Here is a 13,116-nt window from a genome sequence, read left to right on the forward strand (position 1 = left end):
CGTTAACTGAACACTTTATCATGGAGTTTGCGTTCACTCGGGTAAAATGGACTTCTAATCAAACCGAATCTGAAGCATAGCCACTTCTTGCAGGTTGCTTCAAATTTTTCTAAACAACACCCATCGACTACCAAAAAGGCGGTGGATGGTGGAGGATTTCATTTGGCGGTATGTAAGAGAGAAGCAATGAGGCAGAGGGTGTGTGAGGCACAGAGTATTGTGGGATTGGGAAATGCTGCATTATATGTGATTTCTCAGTCTCGCACCCACACACACCGACAGGCACACACATACCGAGACACAGAGACCCGGCACACACACAATCACACCCATTTTTTCCATTAAAGAGATTGATGCTGCCCACAGTGTCACATCGGTGACGGATTGAGACTGAATGAATGGGTATATTAGCAACCCTGCAAGATGGTCCATTCCAGTGCACCTCATAATGAGATATATATCTACCCTGCTGCTGCTGTGTCTGACGATACAGAAGCATGCAGGATACAGAACTGTACTTTGACGTTCCAATTAATTTAATATTTTTAAATAATAAAAATGAGAAATAATAATAAAACAGCAGTAAGTACACACAACTGTAAAAATGCATTAATGGAATTCATCCAATTTCAGAATATAAAAAATAATAATAAAAGACAATAACTAAAAAACAAATCCTATTTTAATCATGTCAAAATTAATATTTGTTGCATTTTATGATATCATAACATCTTAAAGCATTTAAAATATGCCAATGTCGCAAAATCAAAAATGTAGCTCATAGGGACATATGAATAATAATTCATCCAAGCTAGTTATAATGAATTATTGTTATTTAATAATTTATAATTATTATTAAGTTTATAAAAATGTTTAAACCTACAGTTGAAGTCAGTAATAATTAGCTCCTTTGTCTATTTTCTCCCTCCAATTTCTGTGTAAGGGTGTAGCGGAAGGGGATGCTGGACAACAGAGTTAAGGATGAATGTGTAGTTTATTAGGAGTAGTCATGCTAGGGCAAATAGGGGCAAACAGAAGCATTAAGCTAATTGAAGAGCATAGTCAAAAATAGGCGAATGGTCAGTACAGGCAGCAAAGACTCAATATCAATGGTAAAACAAGGCAAGGATCAACACATAGAAAAACTAGACAAAAAACTATCAAATTCATAATGATGTCACTTTGGTGAAAAAACACACAAACTTATATTGATATGATGTATTTTTGACATAAAAGTGATTCTGTACTGGATTTTTTTTTAACCTTTAAACCTTTTTTAACCTTTTTTTAACCTTTTATCACAGTCTTGGACAGGTAAATGATTAGTAACAACATTGCTTTGATGCATTCTTAGATTTTCATTTTTTCTCCATAATTTAATGCTGTTTTTGCCCTATTGACTTCCATTATAACCACATTTGATGGCGCATAAATTAACAGACTTTACTTACTTATTATTACAGTACTTTTTACTTACTCCATGTAATTCTGAGAGTTGAGATGTCTGTTTTGATTTAAAGGTGTGTAATTGTTACTCTCACACACTCGCAGACACACATACAGTATACACACTGTACTTTGCTGTTACACTCCATATAAAATCCACAAACTAACCTTATTCAAAGGGTTAATGGTGCCAACTGATGATCGACAGTAAAAATGACACATTTTCCTCTTCCCAAAAGGGAAAACCACCAACAATCAAAACTGCATGATTATATGGTGCTATGTTGTTATAATGGAAGTCAATGGGGCAAAAAACAGCCACCAAAAGTAAAGTAGGGGAAAAAATAAATAAACTTATGCATCAAATACAATGTCATTTCACATGTCTAAGACTTTGGTAAAAAAAAAATCCAGTCCACAGTCATTTTGTATATTGAAAATACGTCATTTTGTGTGTGTTTTTTCACCAAATCAGATCATTTATGAATTTGACAATTAACAAGTTCTGTAATTAAATCCTGAAATTTTCTAGGTAATTTAGTAGTTTTGATCAGGACTACTACAAAATAAAATTTGTCACCAAAAATCATTCCATATGCCGAAATACAGAAAAAGTTATGGCCAAATTAAGACTCATAATCACCCCAGAGTGGATGAAAACATCCCTAACAGTACAGGGGTAACAACAGTAACAAGGGTTAAATTCAGCCCATGTAAACTGTTTGCAACCATTAATCAAATGAATCATTTTTTTCAGTGTAAATTAGTTCATTGCAAGTTGTGACAAATTCAATTCAACTTCAGAACTTTGCAACAATTCAACCACTCACACTCTATATCCAGAAACATGCTCTTCTGATGGCCACCGATTCTGCTGAGAGCCTCGCAGTCAAAACGCCCCCAGTCTGATAGCTTGACTACAACAATAGTCAGCATAGATTCCCCATAACGTCCTCGCACCTCTACACGGCCGTCTGGACTCTGAAAAAAAAAAAACATCACACGCTTCAGTTATTTGCAAACCCGATAATCAGAAAGTCAAGGTTGCAGGATTAAATATAAAATCTTGTCATAGCAAGAAGTGGGGATTAAACTTTTAAGACATGACTCACATGGACAAATCCAAAGCAGAGATTTTTTTAAAGATTCATAGAAGGAAAGGGTGCAGAGTGGCTTTGCTTTTCCCTGATCACAAAGAACATGGATTTGGAAGTACAAATATTCAATGGTATTTTCAATCAGATTAAATGCACATGCACCATATTTTCACTGCATATTAGGATTAGGATTGCATCATGTCTTGATCGCATTACTCACTCTAGATAGGACATAGGACACTGTTGAGGGATGCTATAAGAAAAACTGTTATGCAAGATGCTTTTATGAATTATTGACTACAGTATCATTATACAAGTTGCCAGTGTTCAATGAATACGAGTTGTGATGTGGTTCATTAGCATATCTGTAGGTGATATTATGCATACAAGCTCTGTGCCAAAGTGAGCTGCCTACGTAGACAGGATTTTGAAGCATGATAAGCATGCTAGCAACATAAAAGACTGTTCCAGAATGTAATTACGCCACCTTCTGTGATACCTTCTTGTAGACTTATTTCTAAAACAGCATGAGATAAGTGGAAATAAAATCAATCCAAGATGATTATCGTTCAAAAAGTTTGAGATCAGTGAGATTGATTTGAGAAAAAATACCTTTATTCCAGCACAGGCTCATTGGAAATATGTGCTTAAGCCTACATTTTTGCAAAGCTGCAAAAGCATACTTTAATTATAGTTTCTAGGTAAAACTAACACTATGTGGAAGTATGATGCCAACAGCTTTTGTTCCTTTTCACATTAATGATATTTACATGGACATAATTGATGATGGATTATTTTGTGCAGTTATCTGCCCAACACCAAATTATTACCACAAAGGTGCAACAGTGTATATGATTTGTAATCAAATAAATTTGCCTCACTTATCTATCTCTACATGCAACTTTTTTTGGGCTTGGTCAGTCCTGCACAGTTCCACAAAACTGATAAAAGCAATGTAAACTCAAGTTAAATCTATGTGGATGTGATGGATTTCAGTTACATTTGCTTTTGAAAACATTATTGGTTGGGTTAGGGAAGGGTTTAAGCAGTGATCAATTTGTAAATTAATAATTTCCAGAACACAACCAGAAAATAAAAGTTACCATGACCGATGTCCACCACACAATTTCTGTTTTCCCAGAACATAAAGTTAGTAAGCGGATATAGTGGAAAAAAGCATCAAATTTCTGAACTTTCTGTCTTTAGGTAATGTACAATATAAAGTTATGGGTCAACCATGGATAAAAAATAAAAATAAAAATAAATAAATAAATAAAAATATCTAGCTAGAACATAAATTGTATAAAAATATCATTATCCAGTTTACTAACACCATTGACATTTAGTTCATTTCACTATTATGTGCCAGGCGAAAATGACTCACTCTGTCTAATCTTCAAGAAGAGCTCACAGTTACCTCTTCTGTCATGTTTTCTGGCTGATCTGACTCACTTTGCTTCTGTCTCCCGCTATCCTGATCCAGGGGCAAAGGATTTTCCCGAGATCAAATTTATTTGTGGTTTTAAAAAAATAATAAAATATGCTTGACTGCCTCTGGCATGCTGAGAATACAAAATATTATTTAGGTAGGCCACTATGCCATTATTTATTTTTCACTACTTATTGCGTAAAAAAAAAAAAATCACCAACCAATGAGAGTGATTGTAAACGTAAGAAAGCTGATTGGCCAAAAGTGACTACCTTTCCACAATCCACAGAGATTTGCTTGCTGTTTTTCATTTGGACTCAATCACATTTTCTCTCTCTCTCTCAAACACACACATGCAGGTATTAACCAGGTAAAAAATTAATGCTGGATGAGCTAAAATAAATATTATTTATTAGATTAGATGACATTTCCTGAAACAGGATCCAGCAAGATCCAGCTCAAATTAGACACTGGGTTTAGGTCTAAATGTACTCTATGTAACACATGTCAGACTCCAAAACATGTATACAGCACCCTCAAGCATCAGTAACAGGCAACAAAACGTGACCAGTGCAACGCATTTTACATTTTTTAAAAAATGCAGGCTTGAGACACATATTTTCAATGAGCGTGAGTTCCTTTATTCAGCAACATTGATTTAATTTGGTCAAAAACAACAGTTTTGTTGTTTGTTTTCTACAATTGTCTATCAGCAATCAAAATACTTTCTTTTGGGCTCAACTGAAAAAAGAAACACATAAAAGCTAAAACCTCTTGAGGGTGAGTAAATGTGAGTACATTTTTATTAATGAGTAAAGATCTATTTTATAACAGCTTCACACATACTAAGTCATCAACAAGGCCACTTGCAAACAAACAAACAAACAAACAAACAAACAAACAAACAAACAAACAAACAAACAAACAAACAAACAAACAAACAAACAAACAAACAAAAATAGATAAAAATAAATGCAATAGATGATATGTTTCCATGTTCAGTATATGGAAAACATTGCGCAGTTCAAGTGAGTGGGCTCGACAATCCTGCTGTAGGTGACTCACTCTTTCTCACTCCATATGTACCAGACATGTTCTTATAAACACTCTTTGCTTTTTGGAAAACTTTGTTAAATTCTGTGTGTGCTCCACAAAGGTGAGAGGGCTTGACAAACCAACCATAGGACACACTCTCTCCTTTCTGTTTGCTCGGAGAAAAGGAAAAAATAAAGAAACTAGCTTAGATTTTCAACCTAGACTCATTATTGATACATACTCCTATAAACATTTCTGGAGATCATAAAAAATATCCCAGGACCTACTTTTTTGTTATCGCGAATCCACTAGAGGCTGCTTTGTACATTTTTTTTGGATCTCAAATTTCTCTTGCGAGTGCCTGCTGTTCTCGATTAAATCCACCAGAGGGTGCTGTTGACTGACTAAATGACCAACCGACCAACTGATACCACCAACCATCCCCTTCCCCAAACCCAACCGACAGTGTTTTTATAAAAGTTCTCATCTGATTATTACCACATATTCAGATCTTAGCATATTCTCACCCTGTTATTTACTTGTTTAGTTTACATTTTGCCTTTTGTTTTTTCTAGGCTTTCTTGAACTATTCTTTGCTTGACTTGAACCCCATCATTATGGCCAACTTCTCTCTGCATCTCAGGTCCATCGAAATATGTGGTGAGCTACTGGGCAAACTGGTAACAGTAGAAAATCATCCACATGGAGGTAAGCAGTAAACTGGTAGCGCGAAAAGAAACAACGTTCATTTTAAAGATGAAATATAACCGTATGAAGCTACATAATTCGCGCTCTCCAGAAATGTATTCAGGGGTACGTTTTCACAATAAGCTGTGTTGTAGATATTTATGATTCATATAATGCTACTCTCTGATGATTCAAAGTGTTTATTTTATCCTCATTTGTAAGTGGCTTTGGCAAAAACGGTCTGCTAAGTTAACAAAACGATATGGAAGCCACAGGATGGCATAGTTATCACTGTCTGTCCCTAAATGATGCAAATAGTCTGAGATCCTTATAAACATGGATCTCTTTTACCATCTTAAAAGCAAACAAAGTTGAGCAGACATCACACAAACCTGTGTTTCGCCAGCCACAGGAGCGCTCTGATGTAAATGAACTCTTCAGCTTTTCTCACTGCCCTCTGAAGCGTCCGCTGCATAATAAGCAGCAGAGGGATGTGTGGCAGTGTCAGTTTAGATTAGCGAGAGTGAGCAGTAGTGTGGTTAACGAGAGGCAGTGCGTGATGACAGTTTTGAGGCCTGTCTTCCTGTCTCAACACCCCGCTCATCATCTGCTGACCAAAATTGCCCTCAGTCAGTCACTAATCTACATACTCACGCTGACACATGCATCGCAGCAGCCAGACCCATTTCCCGGCCGCTCCCCGTTGAAGGAAACAGGTCACACCAGCTTAAAGGCATAATTCACCCCAAAATGAAAATTTTGTCATCATTTGCTAGCCCTCACGTCGCTCCAGACATGTAGAACTTTCTTTTATTCTATCGAGCACAAAAGATGGAATTCTGAACACTTGCAGCACTTTCTATGAAATTACAATGAAAGGCTTTCAAGCTTGAGAAAAAGATGGAAAAGCATCATAAAAGTGGCACATATGATTTGTGCATTGTATTTCAAGTCTTTTGAAGACGTACAATGGCCTTGTGTGAAAAACAGAAAAAAAATGCTTGTATTCACCAGATCAGTAGAGTCACTGAGGCAGTGGAATGAAACAATGCAATCTCACGGCAATTTGTACTTGTTGATTAAGTTGCTAATTTGCATTAAACCTCTGAGGTCTGAGGTCGTTTTGGGGCTCCTACGATGTTTTGACATGGCCTGACATTTGTGCTTACTTCAACTACTTATTGCATAGTATTGGCCAATATCTATTTTTTTATTCAGCACAAACTATGCTATAATCAGGGATGGGCAAAAATACATTGAAATGTGTTTTAATAAAAAATACAAAACATCACAATTTTAAGTGTATCAAAATAAACTACAAAATACAGCAGCCACAAATGTATCAAAATAAAATACTGTGTTTTGTATTTTGAAAATACTACAGAATACTTTTACAAGGGAGCATTACAGTTTTTTTTTACAATCCTCCTATCAATGGGCATATTCGATCAATACCTTCATCATTACACTGATTAAGTGAAGTAAATAATGACTAACAACAGTGTTTCTCTGAACAAGTTTAAGTCAGCGTCTCTGCCAACTCATTCACCGCTACTGTACATGAGGAGGTATTCATAAAACTTGTGTTTCTCTTTGATTTTGTCATAGATTTTGTACAAATTTCATACAGAAAGTCCTGTCTTGAAAATGATCTCTTTCATCACTTTAAAAACTATTTAATGCAGATAATGAGTTGGAATATAGTACAATATCTCTTGATTGTGAAAAATGCCACCATCTCTTAAAAGTTTTATTTGAATAGTTCACACTTAACTGATGATTGATTATAAAGCTTGTTTGGCATGCTGTCCTTGGAGAGAGCTCTGAGCTCAAAAGAGCCTCGAGCCCAGGGCTCCTTCCTGTTTGCAAGGCGAGAGGGGAGTTTGAGCTTAGGTAGATCTCGAGAACTCCCCTGCAGTAGTAGCTAATGAACAGATAGTGATTGCTCTTAAGAGATAAGTACTCACTAGGAGCATGTCTGTGGTGCTGATTGAAATTAGTCAATTAACTTAAGTTGCATATTTTTGCATGGTGGGAGGAAACCGGGGAAGAGGGGAAATCCACTTGAGCACAGGGAGAGTGTGTAAACTCTACACAGAAATGTCGGCTGGCTTGGTAAGGACTAGAACCAGTGACGTTCTTGCTGTGAGGCAACAGTGCTAACCACTGGGCCACCGTGCCACCCATCGAGAAGAGCTTGCATGATGTACGCTCTGCTGGGAGAATTCTATGGATTATGGATCAAACCAATTCGGAATTCATACCAATTAGATAATATTTTGACAATATGTGATCAGGTTAAATGAACTCAAGGACTGGATAAGTTCAGATGTTGTGGTGAACATCAATTTAATTTAAAAGGCCTTAATCAGGGGTTTCCAAACAACTCGGTCATGGAGGGTGGGTGTCCAGCATATATTAGTTCCAACCCCAAATAAACACACCCGAACCAGCTAATCAAGCACTAATCAAGCACTGTCCTCTATATGTCAAGTGACAGTATTTACATTTTAAAAGCCTGATTCATATGAAACATTTAATTATAGTAGGCTTTTTTTGTAGCTCCTCAATTAAACAAAGACACAAATGGTAAACATTAAATTTGAAATGACGGTCTCTGTCAAAGGTATTCACTCCAACCAACTCCCTATCATTCTCTCTCTCTTTTTTCAGATGGGATGGCAGGCCAAACTAAAGGTTACCATGAGCCAACTTTGGCCTGGGGGTCCTACTTTGGGCACCTCTGGTCTAGGTATACTAGAAACTTCCAGGGAGATGTGTTAAACCTGAACTCAGGCTCTGTTTTTTAAACATTTCAGTGTTTACGAAAAGATTACATCAAAAGGAACACGGGTAATCTCGACAAACTATACATCAGTATAAAGCAACTACCCTCAAGCAGCCAGTTGATTTTCAATGCGAAGCTTATAAAGAATGTATTTGTTAAATTTGTCTAAGCTGTTTAGAGCACGCTTAGTAGATATGGAGTAAATACCATTGTAATAAAAACACACACACGCATTGATTGCTGTACATCACAGTTTATTTTGAAAGGAAAGAGTCCTCAGAACAACACCCAATAGAGCACATTTAGTCCAACGAAACAATAGTGTTAAATTATGAATGGTTAGTAATTTGTTTATTTTACCATTTTTGCAGAAAACCTAGGATGAATTTGGAGCTAAATTTTGCAGGACACTGGCCCTCCAGGACAGATTTTGAACACCCCTGGCCTGAATGATTCATTGATGATCTGGACTTTTCTCACAAACTACATCATACACCATGGAGAAGTAGGCTGGATGTCAAGATTTTCAATGAATAAATTACATTTGAGTCTGTTCGTCACACTATAATCTATCAAACAGTTTCTTTAGACTAGGAACAATAAGATACCAGTCATTTGGTGCTTTTTTGTCATTTGACAACCTCTTTTCTCAGTCACTATTATTATACACAAAAGAGTGCTCCAGGATGTTCTACAGAAACACAACTCTGTGTTTCATAGAGTAAAGTGCTTTTAAAATAATTATTCCTCCAAGACAGAAACCTGCTTTTTCTGTGTTTTCCTCCCACTGGATCAAATTAGTCATAAATACATAAATATTAATATAATGTAGAGCTTCACAATTTTTCTAGCCTCTCTTGTTAAAAAATGAATTGATTTGAAATGGATGACAATAATAGGCAAAATAGTATTAAAAATAATTTCAATATGGTCCGCTTATGGTGCATCAAACCTTTTTATTGCTCATTTTTTGTTTTAAGAATAAGGTCCAGGATTTAAAATAAAAGTTACTTGTAAAAGGTTTTCTCTATTTAAAAACAATACAGTAGCGAAAGACTTTATTTTAGCAAGTCACACCAAAGTGACAGCCAACAGAAGATTCTGCTTGGTCTTAAAGCAGATGAATTTTGAGATGGGTTATTTTCACTTTTTATGAAAATGCATAGTAGCCAAATAAGGGGACAAATAATCCAGCCTGATCTCACGAGAAAACGTAAGTATTTTACGTTTTGCCAGTTTAGTGGCTAATTCGTACGAATTCGTACGCGTTCAGTCGTACGAAATGGTACGATTTTAAAAAGGAGGCGTGGCACCTGACCCCACCCCTAACCCCAACCGTCATTGGGGAATAAGCAAATCGTATTAAATTGTACGAATTAGATCGTACGAATTCATACGAATTAGCCACTAAATGAAAAAGTTACGAATTGCCGTGAGATTGTGTTGAATAATCACATGCATGGGACAAAATTAACCCAAACTTCTTTCCGGTCAGCCAGAAACATTGTATTTGTCAGTTTAATTTGTAATTTGTAGTTACACATCACAAATCATTGTTAGAACTCAGAACCCCCCAGTCTTTCAGTTTTGATTTATACAAAAACTGAAAGATTAATCCCTGGGTGACACCCTGGTTATTATTTTATTGCAGAATAGCATGTGTAATTTTGCAAGATAATGTAGGATAAGTGGGGAAGAGATACTTTTACTGATATTAAACTACGTAATATTGATATACATGGAATTCTATAAATCACAAATAAGATTGTTATTTTTCACTGGTATTAAACCTAATTGGGTTTGAGTCATGCAATGATATCGCATTCAGTCTACTCATGAAAAGAGTATAACAGACTAGTTTTTGCATTTTATTAGATTGAGTGTATCACAATCCTCTATTCTTTTGTAGAATCAAACAGCTTTAAGCAAGATGCTTTTGTGCAGAATATACAGAATTAAGGCCCTTCAAGGAAGAAATTCAAGGACTTTTACTTCTACTGTTACCTATTGATGGAATGACTTGACTATTGCAAAATGAGTTGCAGTTTTTGGCTATTTTGAAGAAATGGTTAATTTTTTTCCCCATCAACATCTGAACTATTACAACTTGCAATAAATTTTTATTAAGTTACTATTAATTTAATATCAAATAGTTACTTTCACGTACCTGCAGATCATCAATAGGTATATAAGATAAGCAAAATCAAAAGCTTGTCTTGGACACTATCAGTACTTGTAAAAATATAACATATTTTATTAAGCAATGTTGTGGTCACATGATGTATGTATATAATCCTGATGAAAGTTGGTTGACGGAAACAATGCTTGATGATGTGCTTTTAGATTGAGGCTGTGTTTATGTGACAATAAGTTTTTCCCTTGATTTTTAAAAAGTTTCACATTTACTTGACAACTTTTTCACAATAATTTATTTTTTACACATCTATGAAAACAGCCAAAAACCCTATATGTAAATATTATATTTGCCAGGACAGTATTTGTCGATGTCACTTACTGTTGAGAATAATGTTTGTAAACAGTAATGTAAAGTAAATCCACACTTTGCTGATGAAGCAAAACACTCGAGCAACAACAGCACATCCTCTGCTATTGTGTTTGCGCTTGCCTCTAATCTACACTTCCCTATCATGCACATGCATGAAATCATAATTTTTTCGTAGACTCTCACTTATTTGGGTGTTTCTGTGAGATCAACAATAAGAAAGTCGTTTTCTAATTGCCATTCTGTCATTCAGGGGTGCGTTTCCAAAAACCATCGTTAGCTAACTAAGGTCGCAAGTTAGTCATTACAAACAACGAACAACGAACATTCGTCGCAAAACGCTTGCTCTACCTCTACAACTACCTCTAGTGTATATCAGAAGTGATTTTATATGAAATATTAAAAATAATATTTGTTAAAGAAACATATATAGGTCTTATTTGTGGCGTTTACATAAATTTTAATTAATATGGAAACATGTTTTTACCAAAACTAATATTGAATATTTTTAAATGTGTGTGTGTGTAAAACAAAATAATTTGCACAAAAATTATGTTTCTTTCTAAAGTAGTTACTCCACCCTGTTTAGAGCATCATTATGGACATTTTACGTCATAACAAACATGGTTCAAATGATGGATCAGTGACAAAGCAACTACAGTTTTGGAAAACCCTCCTCACTACATCATTCCTTTCTCAAATAATGCATCATACTATGATAGTTCAGCCGTGAGTTATGTCATTGTTTAGGAAACATACCCCTGATTGATTCCATTGTTCTCATTTCACTCTGGAAAGAACCTTGCATACTTCATAAACTAAAAACATAAAAAAAACATAGATAAAGCAGCTCAAACTATTGCAAACCAGACAATAAATTAACTTAAAAAAAACACATAAAACACTCTAACATTGATTTAGCTGTATTATTTCAGACAGACACAATTTTTCATGTGGTTTTTCTGCATCTAGACACCTCTAAAGTGAGACATATCGTTCCAGCCATTTAATTGGCCCCCACAGACCCTCCTAAAACAGCAAATGTCAAGCCTCTCCCCGAACAGCTCTGCCATTCAGCCCATTCCTAGTGGTGAATTTGTGGCCATTTTGAACTCTTACTTTAACTGTTCAGAGTAAACGGAAAGGGAGGGAAGAGGCTCCTAGATCAATGGTCTCCAGCTTCTGCATTCAAAGCACAGGTTCTTTCCCGGCCCCTGTGTAATTGTACCAGACGAACTCCTCTCTGCCTTACCTCCACATCCCCACTCCTCGGAAAGAGCAGCTTAAATCAAACTCATTTTGTTCATATTGAGTGGCGGCAAGCGTCACTGCTCTCCTACACCTCTTTGTATGAATCCTCTTTCATTTCCCAACCACGCAGGCTATTCTAATCGCTACCTGAGCAGCTCTCGCTAGATTAACTGTGATGGGGAGTCTTTTCACAGTTCCTCCCTGGAGTCAGGCTCCGTTTGCCTCTATTGTTGATGCCAACAACCCACCTTTCACAGAATTCTAATGATCTTTGACAGTTTCTGTTCCCATCATCTTTCCCGCCTGGCCACTGCGAACGCATTCGCATTCAGCACAGACACAGAGCATGCCAGTAGGAAATACAGAGCATTATTGGAGTGCAGAAAGCCTCCCTTAGCCTTCAACTGGTACACAGGCTGAGCCTGCCTCAGGGCTGTGCCTCTGCATGCTAGTCTATTATATCCTCTAACGTCCATGACTATAACAGTGGGTGTGAGCAAAGACCGAACGTTACACATATCAGGCAGTTAATGTGCTGGTAAAATGGTGCATTATTTTCTGACAGAGGACAACCTGCAAATAACGGTTGGAAACCAGCCAATACACTACATATATGTTGGACTTATTCCACACTATAAAAAAAAATTGAGATGTGTTCATAGTTTGCACGGTTTATTTCAACTATTTTAAATAAATGTATTCAAAAGTTGAATGAAATTACTGTAAAAATTAATTAACTAACACATGATTATGGGTTATACTTAGATTATACATGATGATGGTTGACTCAGAATTCGTGACAATAGTCAAGGCTGTTGGAAAATGTTTATTTGGTCTTCACCCATTGGATGTCAAAAAGGAAACAGGTGAAAATATAAAG

General features: G+C 36.1%; 1 protein-coding gene across 6 annotated transcripts in view; it reads right to left on the reverse strand.

Moving 5' to 3' along the window:
* Positions 1-13,116, reverse strand: part of ncam2b (neural cell adhesion molecule 2b) — a 392,880-nt gene that overhangs the window by 63,099 nt on the left and 316,665 nt on the right. For all 6 annotated transcript variants that reach the window (XM_087265877.1, XM_087265878.1, XM_087265879.2 and 3 more), the window contains 1 exon segment: positions 2,277-2,427. In XM_087265877.1, coding sequence (XP_087122003.1) covers positions 2,277-2,427 — 151 coding nt within the window.

The sequence above is a fragment of the Danio rerio genome, chromosome 9 (genome assembly GCF_052040795.2).
Source record: "Danio rerio strain M-AB ecotype USA chromosome 9, GRCz13ab, whole genome shotgun sequence".
NCBI lineage: Eukaryota > Metazoa > Chordata > Actinopteri > Cypriniformes > Danionidae > Danio > Danio rerio.